Below are 20181 nucleotides of genomic sequence, written 5' to 3'. Positions count from 1 at the left end.
TCAATATGAGGCTATGAAAAAGTCAACATCTTTGTATTCTTTTTGGATCCTAGATGCCAAAACATTGCCCCTAAATGTGTATTGCTGTCACTCAACTTAAATCATTGGAACCTGAATCACTTAACAATGTAGTTTTATACAGGCTGATGATAAACTGGGCCAGCTGTTCTCAACCCTTCCTTTTAAAAAAATACATATCAGCTTCATGGCATATGTGTGTTCCTACAAGACCCCACAGCTCAGAGTCCTCAGCCTTAGTTTAACACTCTTCTGTTGCCACCTTAAAATCCTTTATAATTTTTGAACACTTTTTTGTACTTTAATTGTTCATTAAGCCCTTCAAATTATGTAGCTGGTTTTGACTCCAGGGCCCCAGTCTCTGGATGTAAATGGTCTGTATAAGTGCCTAGACATCAATATATTTTTAATATTCCCCAGGTGATTGTGATGTGCAGCCTGTGTTGAAAACCATTCTTTCAGGCTATACAGTTAACATATACGTCTACTGAGTCAACAAATATAAGTGGGACTAAAAATTGCAGTCTGATAAAGGTCAGAATAGCTGCTTGGTAGATTTTTGTTGACTATGTAAACTATGGCTCCCTAGAAGTAGAGTTGGGAAGCTTACGACCAGTGTGTTGATAAGACCAGTGACCTTGGAAAACGACCATAACTTTTTTTGTCACTTGAAGTTTTGCATCTCTAAAATGAATAGGAAAATATTTTTCTTCAATTCATCTCAAAAAGATTTTGTGGAATGAGATATTTATGGAAGCGTATTGTGAAAAGAGCTATACGCATTGTACAGTTTGTTATCACAGTGTTAATTTTGTAGTCATGATTGTTTACTAAAAGACTGAGATTCTGTCCAGGTGTTCACGGCCAATTGAAAAGGTGTAGGTGTGTAGCTGAATTGAGTTTTAAATGACTCTTTTACTGATGTATTATTTCCTGGTTGGGGTGGAAAAGTAACTTTCATTTAACTGCATTTTGAATGTATTTCTGTACTTTTAAAAGGAAAAATAAATATTACCAAAAACTTCAGTTTATTTTTTTCCTAGATATAACCACCCTGAAGAATAACAGAACAGTTTTACACTTGAAAATATATGCCTAAATCCATTCTCTGGAAAACAATTCAATGTGATTCGTTTCCTAGTTCTATAATCTTGTAATTTAATAATTTGAAAGACCATTGCATATGTTAAAAGCAACATAGTAGCATAAATTTAATCCTAATTGCATTTCATATTACTCTGCTAAATATAATGAAATATATATAATTCTACCATATTTTACTGAAATTTTTAATTTATAAAGTGATTTTTCAGTATCCTTTGAGGTGAGTAAAAAAAAAAGGTTCACTGAGGCTTACAAATCTAAATGTATAGCATTTCACTTAAAAATTCAAACTGTATGTTACAGGATTGTTAGAGAAGAAATTTGCACAAAATGAATTTGCAAAAATAAAATTGGTAATTAGAAAAAAAAGCTGCAGCTTTCAGTCATCCCCATAAAGCTAGTGAAGTAGGTAGATTCCTTTACATGCAGAAATATAGTTGTTTGGTGGTGTTAAGTAGAGAAGACATTTTGTTGCCTTGTTTTGCTTTCACAAGCTTCAGAGAGGCTGCTCTGACCAGACACTTCCGCCATCACTTTGTCTTGGTGCTGGAAACTTGGGCTGGTTACTCTTCAACCATTTGTTCAAACATCAGCTACCACTGGAATGGTAACCAATTAAAATAACTTCAGTCATTGTCTTCTTAGTGATGATTATTTGATTAAACCACTTTCCAACATAAATAGCTAGATTGAGAACAGGAACGTGATATGGGACATTTGGGTTTTGATACAGGGAATGAGAGAAGAGAGAGCCAGAGCCCAGGGCATTGGCTATGTGGCCGTGGCTGTCCACAGTGGAGAGTGGGCAACCAGGGACAGCACTTGGACACCAGGCAGCAGAAAAGAGAGAAGAGGCCCCTAAAAGTGGAAATTGGGCTATGTACAATTTTAGCCCACCTGACAATTTTGCGTATGGTCAGCCCATTCAATTCAATTATGGAATTATTTATTAAGAAACTGTTATGTGTTAAGTAGAACCAAATTAAATGATCATTTCTTTAGGTTGAACGCGGTTGAATATAGACAAGTTTATGTCATTCAACCTAATATAATTTACTAGACTAGGCACTGAGGAAGCAAGACCTTAACTTCAAGGAGCTTACATAAAACTGAAGAATATAAAGAAGCAAACTATTCACTAGGCTTGGAGGTAGTTTTCAAGGAAAGTCTTCTAGATGAAGCATTTCAGGTAAGCCTTGATGGAGAATTGGAGGGTCTGCATCCCACTCGAGAAATAAGCATCACATTTGGTTGACTTGGAGGATGAATGTATCTTAGGCACTCTCAGTGACGACTCTTCTGTTCTATGCAGCTGCTCTGTACCCATACTTTTAAAAATATTTTAGTGTATTTTTATTTAGTGAGGAAAGTAGGGATTTCATAACAAATTTCTTGTTCGAGAAACAAAATTGTTTATGATTGCTCTGGCTCTGAAAATATACTAACACTTTGCTACAGTACTTGAAGTCAGTGTTTTCTTTTAAGCACACATGCTGGTGAAACAAATGTTTGCTGTTGGAATCTGTTGTATCTGTTGGGACGAAACCAAATCAAATTCATAGGTTGCCAAAGCATGCATTTATTTGGCCCACGAGTGGCCTATATGTCCTAAGGTCTGTTCACAAGGAAATGTGGTGCTTTTGTTGTGATAAAACAACCTTCCGAACCCCCATAGGTATGGAATGAAGTTCCTGCCCCAGCTGCTGTGTGGCAACAGGCTGTCCTGAGGGGCGTAGCAGCTGTGGAGGGGGAGCTCTGGGCCCCGGTTTCATCACCATCTCCCTTCCCAGGGAGGTTGCCATGGCTTCCAGAGTCCTGACAGCCCAGCCACAAAAATGTAATGAGGCTGCAGGAAGTGCTACGAAGGTCTGGCTCTGCCCTTGATATTTATCACTGTCCAATTAAGATCAGAGTAAAAGAATAGAGATACAGGGAAGGTTCAGGCGTGTGGGTGGACTTTTTTTAGTTTATTTTTTGTCAAGATAATACTTGGACATAATTTCATGAAATCAAATATCCATCAAGGTTTGTGAAAAACACAACAGAACAAATTGTCTTTTGCCTAGTCTTTCACTCTATGGAATCCATCAGGTAGTCACATTCATTCTTAGCTGCTACTATAACTTAACCTTCATGTTACATGTTTGAAAATCATGCTTGTGTGGCTTTTTCTTCATTTTTATATTTTAGATATTATCGTCTGACTTGCTGCTGTAGAAGAAAGATTAAATTATCATATATTCCTCCCAACATACAATGTACACACATACACGAACATATTTGCACCCACAGGCACACATGCTCACTGGTTCTCACTGATGCAACATATAAAAATATATGTGTGTGAACTTTCTTCCTTCCATTGTAGTTATGTCACAATATTTGGTGAAATCAAAATTTAAAGTTTGCATATTTCTGATGCTGTAATTTTTGTGTGCAAACCACACATTGTAATATAATTGCATTTTCTTTCTTCTACCACTTGTTCATTCTTTCAATTAATAATTTCCTTATTTTCCCATATATAGTGTTAAATTTATTGATCACTAATCCATCACTGTGAAACTCCTCTCTGTAAAATCTTTGCATTAGAGAATCTGGCAGTACCATTTTTCCCCCTAGACCCCTCCCTCCTTTGCTCTGACCTAGACCAGTTGCTGTATAGGTCTGATATCTGTTTTCATGCTGGAACTACTTTTTGATATCATATAATATATTACATATTACATATCTGCCTCTTTCCTACCTGAGCCCCCTCTTTCATGGATTCCTGTTTATTCTTATACAATTTCGTCTTTTTTTTAAGGTTAGTGAAAGTAAAAGCAAGCATTCAGTCCACCATGTTTAATGAGAATGGATTGAAATACTTTCAGATGGCAAATATTCTCTGGTATTTCAGTATCGTATTTAAAATATCTCTAAAGTCATTAATGTCTTGGTGACATTTTACACTTTTATCTACTTCTGAAATTCTCCTTCTAAGCTTTGAAGGCCATGACCTAGCAGACTAGAAGAGAGTTGGATAATTTAGAGCAGAATTAAATTATACCGGGAATTAGGTTTCATTTATTATGCCTCAGATGTAGAAGAGTTGCTTTTTCCGTGGTTCTTGGATGAGATCCATGTAACAGCACAATCTGAAATTGTTCCAGATTTACTTGCATTTGTGATTTAGAACAAGAGAGCCAAAGAATCGTTTCTTCTCTTATCCTTTTTCTAATTACCTTACCTTTATACCAATATGTTATAGTAATAAGCATTTTTGCATTTTAGTTTATACTTAAATAGTTCAGTGAGGCTGTGTTTATACTCGAAGCATATTGAGTTTGAGGTTGTGTATTATGATAACTGCCTGGATGTTTCTGTTCATTATTCCAGTGTGTGTTTCCTGGAAATCTATGTGCTTCCTATGTTCACACACATAATAAACCTGCATTCTAGAACCATACTCATGAAGGTCCCAAATAGATATTTCATTAAATACATGGCAATAAACACAAACTTGCCCTTGTAGCTATGCTGAAATATAAAATTCAAGAAGATTCTAGAGATGATTTGCCAAGTTAAAAAAGAACCGAAGTTGAAAAAATAGTTAATTTTACTCTAATGCTTGCCTGTTTTATAAGTTAAATATATTAAATATATTTCCTTCTTTAGTGGCAACATGCTTTAACCTATGGAATATATGAAGATAGATGTAATGAGCTGGATTTTCCCTTCTTTTTGTAATTCAGTTCTTCCCTATAAACCACCTCAAAATTAACACGGTCTAAAAATTGAGAAACTTTCAGATTTCTGTAGTTAGCATATCTATTTTTTAGAACAGTCAATTAAATTTCTAAAAGTTATGAAGGGTGGTTTCACAGCAAGTAAATTTAAAGGAGTTTATCTCTTCTGGGCTTTAAGTAGCCACAATAAGTTACATCATTTTGCAGATGTTTCCTGCTTTGTCTGTAATATTCAAAGGAGAGTGTTTTTGATGGAAAAGTGCTGAGGCCCCTTGTTAAATTTAGCCTTTCAAGATTCCCATCGAATGAATGCTTTGCCTTCCGGAATGACTTAACTAATAAAATTGCCAAAATATCTATTTAAAAAAAAAAAACCAATGTAACATTTCTAAATACTATATACCACATTATAAGGGAATTCAATAAATCAAACTAGACTCAAGATTATTTATAAATTAAGGAACAAAATTGAGAACTCGAATTTCACATCTCCTTGGCTAGTGCTGTCATTATGGATTAACCAGCAGCTTGACCCTGCCCAGTTCCTTTTGGTTGACATATTGAGGTGAAAATAGTAGAGTGTAAATTCTAGTTTTAGCATTTCTGACCATACTTCGAAGACCCATTTGCATCTTTTATTTACTATTCTGTTTGTAAACTTATTTTAAATATTTAAATGAACTTTAATATTCTAATATTCTTTAAGTTCCCTTCCCAGCCATGGAGGGGCTTTATCATTGAGTAAAGATTGCCATTTTCTTTTGTGTGTCTACATATGAAAAGACTCTTATGCATTCCCCTTGAGAGCTTGACATCAAACAGAAAGTAATATGCAGTCAATTCCCCTCTTCATGTTTATAACTTCTAAAAATCTTGTAGTTAAAATATGTATAATAAAATTTGCCTTTTTAAGTGCCCAATTCAATGATATTAATTATGTTCATTTTGCAATTATCACCATTCTCTACTTCCAAAATTTTCTATCACCACAAACAAAAACTCTGTAGCCATTAATCAACAACTCCCTGTTCCTTCTTCCTCCTCACCCCCCACCTCCATCCTCTGGGAACCTTTAATCACATTTGTCTCTATGAATTTGCCACTTCTGAATATTTCATGTAAGTAGAATCATATAATATTTGTCCTTTTGGGGTCTGGCTTATTTCACTTTAAAATAATGTTTGCAAGGTTCTCCACTTTGTAGCATGTATCAAAACTTCATTCCTTTTTTTTTTTTAATCTTTGTCTATCTTTCTTTCTGATTCCATTTATGCCTCAGGCCCTCCTCCCTCTATCATTCTCACATTCAGCTTCATTCAGTTTTTTAACATAATTGTATTACAGTTAGGTAGTATTGTGCTGTCCATTTCTGAGTTTTTATATTCAGTCCTGTTGCACAATCTGTATCCCTTCAGCTCCAATTACCCAATATCTTACCTTATTTCTATCTCCTGATGGTCTCTGTTACCAATGAAATTCTCCAAGTTTATTCCCTAATGTCAGTTCATATCAGTGAGACCATAAAGTATTTGTCCTTTTGTTTTTGGCTAATGTCACTCAGCATAATGTCCTCAAGGTCCATCCATGTTGTTATATACTTCATAACCTTATTCTGTCTTACAGCTGCATAATAACTTCATTCCTTTTTATGACTGAAGAATATTGCATTGAATGGCTATACCACATTTTGTTTATTCATTCAGCAGTTGGTTGACAATTTGTTTGTTTCCATCTTTGCCTCTTATGAATAAGGCAGCTATGAACATTGGTGTACAAGTGTCTTTTTGACTCTCTGTTTCAGTGCTTTAGGGTATAAATCTAGGAGTGGATTGCCAGGTCATAAGGTACTTCTCTGTTTAACTTTTTCAGGAATTGTCAAACTGTTTTCCACAATGGCTGCACCATTTTACATTCCCACCATATAATTAATGTTTTAAAACTCTCTCTGCAATTTATGTCCTCTGTCACCCACATCAGCATTACTGCCACTACATTGCCAGTGCCTGTGTTGCCGTTTGACCTTAAAATGGCATCTAGCTTCCTGGGACTCAGTGGCTTCTCTCAGCCAACAGCTTAGCTAAGGTTGCCTCCCTGCTCCCAGTAACCTTACCACATTGTCCCACTTGGAGGTTCACCGTTGGTTCTTCTGGAGAACATCCCTGGATATGTCAAAAGCAATGCTGTAACCACATCTTCTTGAATTGGAATACAATCACACTGCCTAGTTATTGTTTTGAGTACACTTTCATATATAAAATTAAAGATGATAAATCATAGGCTACTTTGAAAATGGAATTAAACAATCATTCTCTGAAATGTATGATTTTACTTGGTTTCTAAATGGTTTCAGACCACTTAGGAAGAAGAATTAATATCTCATTTACAAAGAAAATTAATGTCTGCGTTTTCCTTGATCTCATCCTTTTTATTATTTAAGTTTTATGTAGGCCTTCTAGAATCCCTTCTTAGTAACCCATTATTATTTCATTTAATAAGATTTTCAGTAGTCTTTTCCAGTGATTCTATGTAGTATTTTTTCATATTCCCACCATCTTACATTCATTTTTTATACACAGTGACTTTTCTCCATACCAGGGCTGCAAACGTTTTCCAATTTTGAATTATTTTTATTGTGTTTTTCACTTTAGGAAGATTCATTATGAAGAGATGAGTTTCATCACAAATTCTATAGACATGTTTCCATATTCACATTACATATAACATAAAATAGATGTAAAATTTGTAAAACATAATAAAAAATAAAATGTTCCTAATATGCTATTTACATGTGAAGAAGGGAAAATACATAAGGAGAATGAAAGAAAACTTTCAAAAAGTAAAGTTTTCTCCTCATGATTTAACAGTAAATTCTTTTTTATGTTTGTATTAGCAGTTGGAAAAATTTATACATCATATTTCATGAATGAAATCACATTTCATCAACCCGTTTGATATATAAACTCATACCATTAATTGTTGAAATGGGCCATTTGAAATTCTCATTTTCCTTATTAGCTATCCTTGAAGTAAAGATGTTCATAGAATAAAAGTATTTCAAGTGGCTCTTTAAATCCCTAAAGCAATATTTAGCAAATTATATAATATCTCTGTAAAGGAAAACTTAACTCCAAAGTTCCTTCTTGGAGAAAAATGAAATTCAGCTACCTACACCAAAATATTTCAAGATATTAGCTAAAAAAAATCATGAAAAAACTTAATTTATTAATTTGCCTAATTTTCATACATATATATAGAATTTAACTCCCAAGATATGAGGATAAAGAGGAATTAAGTGATACATAATCCTGTAGCCTACCTCTAAACAGCCCTGAATTTTCAATGAGGACCTTCGATGAGGTGTCACAAGAGTTCATTTGTTTTTACGTTTACGATAATTTTGTATTTTAAAAAGGAAACATGTTAGGACCACTGGCGAATACCATTGCTAATTTATATTTTCTTGGCATAACCAGTGACAGAGAAATGACTATCATGAGACAAGGTAATAAGCTCTGTCTTACAGGAATGAAGTCCATATCCGTGGTAATGAGATTCCCCACCTAGTATCAGTTATATTGTAAACCATTTATGTCAATTTGTGAAATAAATTATTAAAATTGAGAGCTTTAAATGGCAAATAATATTTTACTCATGTTACTTTAGCCTTAGTTAGAGAAAGCTATGTTTTACTGAAACAAAAACTATAAAGAGCAGTGAACCAATTTCAGATGTAACCTTATACCAGCTGCTTCAAAGATCTTCAGGGGACCTGAGAGGTTGGTCTCAAATTTTGTCTTATGCTTGTTTGCAGACTTGTTTTCTACCTCATAAGATGATCATGTTTAATATTTAAGGCATTTGTCACTGAGTAAAGTTAATGCTTCAGAAAGATGCATTCATATTTACCCTAAAATTCATGAGACCCCTAGCCTGGTGGCACTTACCCATGACTGTGCAGTTTAATGAAATAATAATAATCAAGAATAGTAGCTGTAAATTATGCTGAGTATTACATTTCTACACTGCTTCAGTATTTTTCAATAACTTGAAAATAAAAGCACCTTCCTTACTCATAAGGTGGTGTTGCAAATTAACATGTAGCTCTGACTCATCTTGGTGATTTATACAGGTTAGTGTGAGGCCCCGATACATCCCAGAGTAATTTGGACAGAGATAAAAAAGTATTTGCAAAGTCCCTTGAGGGACTGGGGAGAAAGGTAGAAATATTAAACTTCCCCATCTGGGGAAATCCTGATTTTTCTCACAATTTTAAGTCCAAGCCCTCGATCCTTGGGGCTTCCCCCTATGAAACTTATTCCTGCAAAGAAGCTAGGCCTACTCATAATTATGCTGAAGAATACCCCTGGACAATTTCCTTTGTTGCTCAGATGTGGCCTCTCTCTCTAAGCTAGCTCGGCAGATGAGCTCACTGCCCTCCCCGCTATGTCAGACATGACTCCCAGGGGTGTAAATCTCCCTGGCGTGAGACATGTCTCCTGGGAATGAGCTAGGACCAGTATCATAGGATTCAGAGAGCCTTCTTGACCAAAAGAGGGAAGAGAGGAATGAGATAAAATAAGGTTTCAATGGCTGAGAGATTTCAAATAGAGTCAAGAGATTATTCTGGAGGTTATTCTAATGCATTATATAGATAGCCCCTTTTAGTTTATTACTGTTTTAGAATAGCTAGAAGGAAATACCTGAATCAGTTGAACTGTGTTCCAGTAGCTTTGATTCTTGAAGACAATGTATAATTATATGACCTTTACAGTGTGACCATGTGATTGTGAAAACCTTGTAGTTAATGCGCCCTTTATCCAGAGTATGGACAGATGAGTAAAGTAATAAGAACAATAAATAAATAAATAAATAAATAATAGGGAGTGGGGATAAAGGGTAAAAAGAATTGAGTAGATTGCAATACTAGTGATCAGTGAGAGAAAGGGGTAAGGGGTATGTGATGTATGGGGTTTTTCTTTTTATTTTATTGGAATGATGCAAATGTTCTAAAAATGATCATGGTGATGAATACATAACTATGTGATGATTTTGTGAGCCACTGATTATATACTTTTGATGGAGTGTATGATGCACAAAGATATCGCAATAAAAATATTTTAGAAAGTACGTGAGATGTGCTTATTAGTGTTCAAGTAACATGATGTATACAGCCTAATTTTGAAAGTTTAGAAATTAGATGAGAGAGCAAGCAAGTGAGAGAAAAAACAAGAGAAAATGAGAACAATATGGCAAATGTGGCAAAAATCTAAAAGTTGGTGGATCTGGGTGGGGAGGATGCTGGAGTTCTCTGTAAGAAGTTTGCATTATTTTTCCAGCTGTCTTGTAAGTGTGAAATTATTTCAAAATAAAAAGCATTTAAAAAAGAAAAAGCATAGTGCTGATGTATTTTTAAACCCAAAGTAAATTTCTAAAACTCAAATTATTCAAAACATGCAAACATTCAGAATTCCTGGAACATAAATATTTTTAGCTTTTGTTTTTATAATATAAATCGGTGTTTAGAAAGAAACCAAAATCTCCTCTCTTTTTTTTTGTAGCTGTTTTATATTTTTCTGTTGCCTAAATAAATCATTCAAATGATTCCTGCAGGCATGTTAATCTTTCTTTAACTGTAACATGAGACCACTTGCTCTCATGCTGTCTGCCTAAGACTGGAGCAAATACAGAGCTATTGAAAATAACTTCTGTTTCTACAGAAAAGAAGAGTCTGATTGTTTGTGGTATTCCCCGTTGCTTTTCACATGCAAACTAATTGGTCTTCTCTGCTCCTCTGTCTTTGGGCTAAGCAGAGAAATACCAAATGGTTATTTTAAATCTCCTTTGAAAGTGGGAATGCTAATGATAGTATCAGAGTAGTACAGAATTATGTGAAAGTCAAGAAACACTCTTTAAAATTAGAACAGTAGGGAAGCTATTTGAAGAAGGCCAATGCTTAACTACACTTTCTTTCCCTACCACATTTTAAGCTTGTCACAACCTAGAACAAATTGTTTTCATTTCGCTGGGCCTCGGATCCTTGGCTGGAGAGAGAAAAATAAAAAGGGAAAAAACAAACAAATAAACAAGAAACTTAAGGCCCTTTCAATTCCAGTGTTGGGTGTCAACATTTTCCAAACTGTTTCTGAGATAATCCCATAAGAAATTGTTATTCTTGTTTTGTCACTGACTGTAGATTATGCTGGAAGTCCATCCTGGCTATATTAGTAGATGTGTTCTCACTTTTGAAAGTTGTAGCTCTCTGATTTCAAAGGACCACAATTTGATTTGTGTGTGCTTGGCTCAAGTGGTCATTATCTACGCTGACTAGAAGTAAATCATTTAAATACCGTATTCCAAGTGACTTGATTTGTTATCTGAAAGTGCCAACCAAAGCAGTGGAGGCTGTAGAGAATTAATGAGAGATTCAGCCTAGCGTTGTGGCCTGCACTCTTTATTTAAGGTGTGATTAAGAGGATGGCTTTCTCCCAAGATCTTTTTCTTTGGAGTCCAGCTGCAGTAAATAGACAGTAGAAGGTCAGTGAGATATCCTTCTTGGGGGTTAAAGATATCCTTCTTGGGGGTGTTTTAATCTGATTGAGGACTTCAATGTACATCTGCAATGTTTTCAGATATACTAGGCATTTCACTGTCTTTACTCCATACCTCATCATGAATCAGACTTTAGGATCAAGAAGCCACCTTCTGCTCTCTCTCCTTTAGGGCCGCAGCGGGTGTCTGTGACTTGTCTGCTCGTTTGCCATGGCTTACTAATGGTTGGGACCAGTCTGGGCATCGTGGTAGCCCTGCCAGTTCCTCGTCTTCAGGGAATCCCCAAAGTAACTGGTACGTAAACACTGTCAAGTGTTTCTGAGTCTCTCTGTGTCTTTGTCCTACCATGAAATTTTGTTAAGCATATTGTTATAATTTAACATAATGAGAATTGTTTAAACAATTTCAATTATTTTTTTAAATTTCCTATAAAGATGTGTCTATTAATTTGAATTTCAGTTGACGCTTTTGTTTTTCTATTTCCTATGTTAGTGGTCCAGAGAGAGTCTTATCCTGAAAATGTATTTTCTTATTACCTTTATTGTCACCCATTGGTTTATATCATTGTTCTACTTTGCTAGCTGCCAGAATGCAATATACCAGAGACGGAATGGCTTTTAAAAAGGGGAATTTAATAAGTTGCTAGTTTACAGTTCTAAGGCTGAGAAAATGTCCCAATTAAAACAAGTCTATAGAAATGTCCAGTCTAAGGCGTCCGGGGAAAGATACCTTGGTTCAAGAGGCCCAATGAAGTTCAGGGTTTCTCTCTCAAGTAAGAAGGCTCATGGCAAACACAGTCACAGTGTCTCTCTGGGCTGGAAGGGCCCATGGCGAACACGGCGTCATCTGCCAACTTTCTCTCCTGGCTTCCTGTTTCATGAAGCTTCCCGGGAGGCGTTTTTCTTCTTTATCTCCAAAGGTCACTGGCTCATGGACTCTCTGCTTTGTGGTCCTGCAGCATTCGCTGCTCTCTCTGAATCTATTTCATTCTCCAAAATGTTTCCTCTTTTTTAGGATTCAGGAAACTTATCAAGACCCACCCAAATGGGTGGAGACATGTCATCACCTAATCCAGTTTAACAACCACTCTTGATTAAATCACATCTCTAGGGAGATGATCTGATTACAGTTTCAAACATATAGTATTGAATAAGGATTATTCTGCCTTTATGAAATGGGATTTAGATTAAAACATGGCTTTTCTAGGGGACGTACATCCTTTCAAACCAGCACAATCATGATATAAGTTTGGTCAATGAGAATGGGTATTTTAAATATTTTATATTGGTAAAAAAAAGATGTGAAAAATCTCAGTTATGCTTCTTTGGCAATGTTGGTAGAAATTCAGATTGGCAGTGTTTTAGGAAAGCAGTCCAACATTATGGACCACACGCCTTGAGATGTTCATATGTTGGAATCTGGATATCCACTTCAAGATCTGTCTTAGGAAACAGCCTAATCAATGGACAAAGCAGGATGTAAAAATATATTTGCCACAGTGTTTCATTTTTAATAGCTTAAAACAGGAAACAGTGTAAATGTTCCTCATTAGAGATAGGGGAGTGTTTAAGAAAATAATTGTATTGCCATTAATAGAATATAATGCAGCCAATAAAAATAATATTTGTAGAGAACTTTTAATGATACAGAAAAATGTTTATACTCTAAATTAAGTGTAATGCCAAGATCTTAAACTTTATGTTGGATTAAAATATTGGCCGTGTAAAAAATATTCACAGAGAAAAAGATTTGTCAATTCATCAAAACGTTAATAAAGATTTTGTTAATACAGTTTATTTCTAAACAAGTCCTAGAATCTTACATTATAATTTCCTTCCCTTGGCAAGCTTTTACAGGATCCATTATAAGGTCTGTGATTTAGATAAACTCATATTTTGGCATGATCTACATTTAAGGGTTAAGGGATTCAGATTTTTCCACTCATTTTATAAATTTCTCTTTTTATTATAAGCCACGTATTATATGTACAAAAGACTGTACATAGTGAATATGTACAATAAGGGACAATAAAAAGGTCCGTGTACCTGTCCTGTGGCTTAGGAAAACAACTTCATGTATACGTGAGAGCCTCTGTGTGCCTCTTCCCAAGCCCATTTTTCTCCCCCCTACACCGCAGGTAACCATTATTCTGAATTTTATATTAATCATTCCACTGATTTTCACTATAGGTTTACCAACTTGTCTGTATCCTTATAAGACAAGTTTTAATTTTGTCTATTTCCACAATTGCTTTAGTTGTCTCATAAATGCTCCTTTGTTATGTTTCCTTTCACCATTATTTCTGAGAGTCGTTGTTGGAGCTTATAACTGTAAGTTGACTCATTTTCACTGCTATAAAGTATTCTTTTGGAAGGCTGTAATATTATTTATCTCTGTTTCTTTTGATGGCTGTTTCATTGTTTCCAGTTTTTGTGTTACGTGTGATGCCTCTGTGAATATCCATGTCACCATCTCTGCTAAGATTGTGTGAATACCTCTCGATTGTGTGTCTAGGAGTGGAACCGTGGGTTTGTAGGAAATATGCATGTTCAACTTTCCTAGATGATGCTAAAATGTTTTCCCGGGTTCGTATTTTAAATTATTCTCCTATGGTCAATGTACGAGCATTCTGATCTCCCCCTATTCCCACCAGTAATTGTTATTGGTAATACTTTTTAATTTTGCCGACTTGTTCATTGGTGTGGAAGCTTACCATGGTTAAGGAATTCTGTAATTTCATTTGTTTTGGCAGGAGTAGGATGAAGATGAGGGCCAGGGCTTCATATCTTATAGCATTTGGTGAAAAGTGCACATGCTTCCTATATCTGTATCATGTTAAAGGATATAGATACCTGGTCCCACCTGAGACTTAGGAATTAAGTATTCCAGGGAGTTCTGTGTTTTATTAAAAGATCCAATTTTTTCTGTTTCTGACATGTGCTCTTGGATCAGATCAAGTGAGGATTTTAAAATTTGAGTCCCATCATGGGTGCTTGGCTGGTTCAGTGGTAGAATACTCACCTGCCATGTGAGAGAGCCGAGTTTGATTCCTGGCCCATACAGCACTCCCCACCCCCTCCAACCCCCCCCCCCCAAAAAAAACTTGAATCCCATCATTTTTAAATTGAAATGTCTTAATTTTAATTAAAACTGTAAGATTAATTTATTCTAACCCCCAGAACCTTTTTGTAGAAAAAAAAAATGTCAGGAGGCTTCTGGTAGTTGAGGCCCTTTTTTCCTAAAACTGACACATTTTCAGGCTTTTAATTCTTTAATCAGAATGTAGGAAAATTAAAGTTATTACCTAGAGCAAGTGAGAAACATTTATGCAAAGAACAAGAAAGGAACAAATATGTTACTTAAAAAGTGTGATATGGATATTACAAATGAACCACTGCTGAAGAAAACTCAGTTTTGTATCTTAAGTCATTAAAAAAGCTTTCTTCAAAATAACTAAAAACCTGCAAGCATATAAACTAGAAGATATTTTTATTTTAACCTAATATTCAAGTACTGAAGTATTTTTGCATGGTTTTGTTATTTGCGCAGAGAAGAGATGACGTTTTGGGATTAAAGTGTTTACTTGGGGGTCTATAATACTGTCTGTTTTTAAAGAAAGTTATTTAATTATTTCACCCTTTTTAGGAAGAGGTATGGTTTCCTACCATGCACACAATGGACCTGTCAAATTCCTTGTTATGGCTACAACTTTACATGAGAAAAACAGAGACAAGTCCAGAGATAGCCTGCCTCCCGGTTCTGAACCCCAGGAGGAAGACCCAAAGGACGTGCTGCCGAATGAGGGAGTCAATTCTTGCCCAAGCCACAGCAACCCTGATGGTGCCATCTGGTTGGGGGATTCACTGGGGTCGATGACTCAAAAGAGTGACCTTTCGTCCTCTTCTGGGTCCCTGACTTTATCTCATGGCTCCAGTTCTCTAGAGCACAAGTCAGAGGACTGCGTCACTTATGACCTCTTGAAGGATCCCAGCATCTCACTTCGAAGTAAAACGCAGCGATTCAAGAAAGCAAAAGCCAGTTCAGCGCTCGTCGTTTGTGGCGGTCAGGGTCACAGACGGTTGAATCGGAAGGCCAGGCCACAGCGTCACGATGAGCTGGGTTCTTCCATTATGGTCTGGCAGATTCCTCTGTTAAATATATAAGTGGAATGGTATACTTTCTGGTATTGAAATTTGCAATCAAGGATGACTTTTTAGTTAAATCATACGATATGAGTGATTTAAGCTATATCTACACTGGTTGAGGATCCGTTGAAAACAGTATTTGGGGAAGAAATGTGCAATATCATAATGGTAGCTTTCCTGCCATCTCATTCCTTCTCTTCCATAAAGCAGAACTGAATATAAACCCTTTAAAGAAGGTAGAAGACTGATGCCATTTTTGAGTAAATTGAAGTTCTGGGGTAATATGACACCCTTTTTGTTGCTGTAATCCATATAAAAATACTAATTACGTCAGCTTCAGAACTATTCTTGTAACATATTACTTAGAAAATTTGCAAATTAAGAATTTGTGGGGGAAATATAGCCTATTCGGTAGTGTAGGAATTTATTAACAACTCCTAAAACATTTTTATTTGATTCAGGTTCATTGCATTTATTTATATTCTTTATTTTTTAATTCCAGAATAGAATTTATAACAATTAAGAAAGACAGGTAACATATACCAGTCGAGGTGGTGTTATTTGCTTTCAGAAGTAAGCTGGATTTCCCAAAGTGGTATAATACACATACTGTATATTTTAACAAAGTCGTATTTTTATACTGCATTTTTCAACTAAAAAATAACAGTTAATGTTTTAGTCAGTATATTAGCTGTAACATTTTACCAATAATGTTTGCTTTGAACCAAAATGCTCAGTACCTTGTAACATTTAAACTCAAGCATCAATGCCAAAATCTACTTCCCTTCTCTTATTAAATAGCATTAATATCCATGTTAGACATTTGTATGGTTTAGGTTATAGGAAATGTGCAGAAAAGTCTTAGTCAGTTCTTGTGTGTGGTTTCATACACCTGTTGTCTTTGGAACACTTTATCTGTTTTTAAATATACATTCTGAAAGGCTGTGGTGCTAGTCCACGTGGGTGTTCCATTGCTGGCAGTGGGATGTAGGCCAAGAAAACTGACTTTCCAATCAACACGATATATCATTTAGATGTCATTTCTGCAAAATGCACAGGTTTGTATTCTACAGCTATAGAACCTACTGTTGAAGCACATAACTAATCAGTGAGTTCCATTATGCTATATACCTGTATTTATATATCAATGTTTTACTTCCTGGATGATTAAAAAAATACAAAACTAATGCAGGCATTCATCAGAAATAAATTTCTCAGCACTTTACAGATTATTAAAAATGCTAATTTTATGACTTAGCCAAATATTTTCTAAGGTACATATGTACCCCATGTAAAAGTAATATCTTCTGAAGCTTTCTTAAACTGCTAGCTGCTATCTTATTTCATAAATAAAGTCTTTTTATTTTAAAAATATACTATTACAGACTGCCTTTTTCCCATGGTATAGAAATGGGCAATTAAATTCTGAAGGGGAGAGGGGTGATCTGACCTGTGTTTTCAAATTAAGTATCACCAGTGCTGGTTTGGGAAGTCTTTATGGATAAATTCCAGAGATACCTCACAATCTATATGGAAAATAATGCTTTGAATTGATTATTAAGGAACTTTTAAGGGACTCACACACTTGCTGGGTTTTTTTTTAAATTTGAATGACATCATGAGTTCAATGAGTTTAATATAAAATGTAAAGAGAAATGTCTAAAACAGACTAAGATCCTTAATGTTTTTCTGATTAAAACAGTAAAGCATCTCTCTTTATACTGGCCCAATAAAACAAAACTACTTTGATTACTTTTTTATTTAAACCGTGGTACTTAAAAGATTTTTCAATCTTAAGATTTCAAAAATCTCAGCTTTTAATACCAACATCATCTTACCACTATAAATAAGTAAAATAAAGAAAAGTGCCAGTTGAGGGTTCAATTTACATTGTAATATTGACAATATATTTAGAAAAAACTCATAGTAATGCCATCCATACATGTCACTTTACATGTTTTGTTTGCCCACTACATATTAGAGCTTTCAGCATCAATTTATTAGTTTTTAAGATTAAAATGTAGCATTCTTCCTCTTTAATACATAAATTTAAAGGTAAGCTCCTGAAGATGTCCCCGCCATGGAGAATTTACTTATTCTTAATCTCAATAAAAATATGTGCTTAAAGAACACTCTGGAAATTCTGTAAATTAGCAAAGAAATGTAAATACATATATTTGTGAGCAATTTCAAATAAACTTTCTAATTACTCCTAAACATCGCAGCACATCTTCCTTCTAGATCTGTTGTAATAAGTATAACATGTTAGTCACTTATGTATTTTTGGCTGTCTTTATCTATGTCCCGTGTCTCCCAAATACATCATTGGCTACCTGATGAAATTTTGCTGATTGTCTCTCTGAACTAAATTGGTCAAATTATCGGTACATGTTGACACCAGTTTAAAGTCAACATGTACCAATATATGGTCAAATTATTGGTACATGTTGACATTTAGGATACTGAAACTGATCCTAAATGTCAGAAAAACATGACATTAAGGTTATCTCATTTTAAATGATGCTTTGGCATATTATAGAAAAATTGGCATACCCTCTGTATTTCAGGCAAAAGAAAAGTTGAAACATAAATTTAGGAAAAAGACATCTAAAGAATTCATCCATCAGACAATCAATCTAGGAGACCCGTAAAAAACACTGTCAGAAGCACAGAGCTGGGTACCTACCTGATTAGGCTGTTGCACCAATGCTCCACCCAGACAGTCAGAAAAACATTGAGAGGAGAGCTGCCAAACTGATGGGCCGTGGGGGAAGCTGAGTGTTTGCTCTGGATCTCATGTTCTGTGAGTGCCTTGGGTTAACGGTCCACTTCATAAATTTGGAGAAATAACGAGTTTGAAATAATACGCACTAACAACTCTCGAGAGCAGAAACCCAAGCAAATATCAAGGGTATTTTATAAGCTCTATACAGAGTTACAAATAAAATTTTTAATTTGTATTTTTATTCATTAAATGACTTACTGTGAACAGATACTATGTTCTGTGTTTTTTTTTTTGCTTTTCCTTCTTACATTCTGATGCTAACAACATGTGAATTTCCTGTAATAATTATTACTATATGTGATCTTTTATTCCATTTATTAGAGCCTTCATCTGAACTCATTACCCTTTGTACTGTACACATAATTTCTTCTCCCTGCCTGCCTGCCTTGCATACCCCTCAACTCCCTATTTCCTTTCATGTTCCCTGAGAGAAGAGCATGAAGATTACTGATCGGTATTCATCCAATTAGGTTCTTGCATGCGTTTTTGTTTGTTTGTTTGCTGTATGGTGGCATTCTTTTTCCATGTGAGTATCCCCTTGTTGCAGCACCATCTGCTGAATTTTGTTTGGTTGGTTTTTCGTTTGTTTGGGAAGTGCATGGGCCGGAAATCGAACCCAGGTCTTCTTCATGGCAGGCAAGAATTCTACCCCTGAGCTACCCTCGTACCCCTCTCTTGCATGCATTTTTAATCTGAAAGATCATGCCTGTCATCATTTTTGGAAAAGTCTAAGCTGTAATCTCTTCCAGTATTAACTTTCCCCCCATTCTCTCTATTTTCTTACTCTGCAGCTCCTACCATATATAGTGAATTACTTCTTATTTCTTCTCCATATCTCTGATTTTTTGCATTTTCCATTTCATCTCTCTATGTTGCATTCTCGGAGATTTCCTCACGTATCTTCAAATTCACTAAGTCTTTCTTCAACTATCTACTTTTTCCTCATCTATTGAGATTCCTTTAAAATAATTTCACTGGTTCTATTTCTCATTTCTAAGATTTCTGCTTGTTTTTATATCTTCTGATTCTAATTTCATATCCTCTTGTTCCTGTTTCCTGAGTGCTTTTTCCTTGCTCCTAAGTAGGATTTTTTTTTAACATGGGCAGGCACTGGGAATCAAACCCGGGTCCTCTGGCATTGCAGGCAAGCTTTCCTGCCTGCTGAGCCACTGTGGCCCCTAAGTAGGATTCTAAATACACATTTTAAAGTCCCTTTCAGGCTAATCTTCAGGTGTGAATGATCTTATTTAAGTCTGTAGCCTATTTTTCATGGCGCCAAACATCATCATATGCTTTATAATTTAGTTTGTAGGGAATTCTTTTTTTTAATTCCACAGGATTTTATTTTTCTAAACGCACATTTTTGGATATAGTGTTGTTTTGAGGTTTAAGTAATCCCCCTGTGCCTTATTTTTTCTTGTAAAAGTTATTACTTTAGGGATGTTTTGCTCAGGGATAAAGCATAGGGGATATTCAGTGTTTGGCTGAACACCCAGAGGCTCTGAGAACAAGGGATTCCGGTGCTGAGGAGCTCTTATTTTGAAAGAATTAACTTACATGGAGGTTTCATTCCATATATACTCTGTGTTACCAAGACCTCCTGATAGAGCAGCTGTTAGGCTACCTGGACCCAACTCTCCAGGGTACACTAACTTTGAAAAAAGGCTGTATTAGTATGTTGGCTCAGAAATTTTGTATTTTTGTAGCTGCCCAAATACAGCTCTCATACCTTCACTGAACAGGCCTGGGCTCTGGAGTGAAGACAGTGGCTGTTTCCTCCCACACCCAAAGCCAGGTGGATTTCTGGATATTTGTGGATATTCGACTGGTCCTGGCTGGGTTTCCATACAGG

General features: G+C 35.5%; 1 protein-coding gene across 13 annotated transcripts in view; it reads left to right on the top strand.

Annotated features, from left to right (window-relative positions):
• Positions 1 to 18528, top strand: part of ARHGEF10 (Rho guanine nucleotide exchange factor 10) — a 197086-nt gene extending 178558 nt beyond the window's left edge. For all 13 annotated transcript variants that reach the window (XM_077153004.1, XM_077153011.1, XM_077153010.1 and 10 more), the window contains 2 exons: positions 11571 to 11693; positions 15045 to 18528. In XM_077153004.1, the coding sequence (XP_077009119.1) occupies positions 11571 to 11693; positions 15045 to 15562 (641 nt within the window). In that variant the 3' untranslated portion in view covers positions 15563 to 18528. The remainder of the gene's footprint in view (positions 1 to 11570; positions 11694 to 15044) is intronic.
• The last annotated feature ends 1653 nt before the right edge of the window (positions 18529 to 20181 follow it).

This window comes from Tamandua tetradactyla, chromosome 3 (assembly GCF_023851605.1).
Source record: "Tamandua tetradactyla isolate mTamTet1 chromosome 3, mTamTet1.pri, whole genome shotgun sequence".
In the NCBI taxonomy this organism is placed as follows: domain Eukaryota; kingdom Metazoa; phylum Chordata; class Mammalia; order Pilosa; family Myrmecophagidae; genus Tamandua; species Tamandua tetradactyla.
Note: the sequence above shows the minus strand (reverse complement) of the source record. Positions and strands in the feature narration are given on the sequence as shown.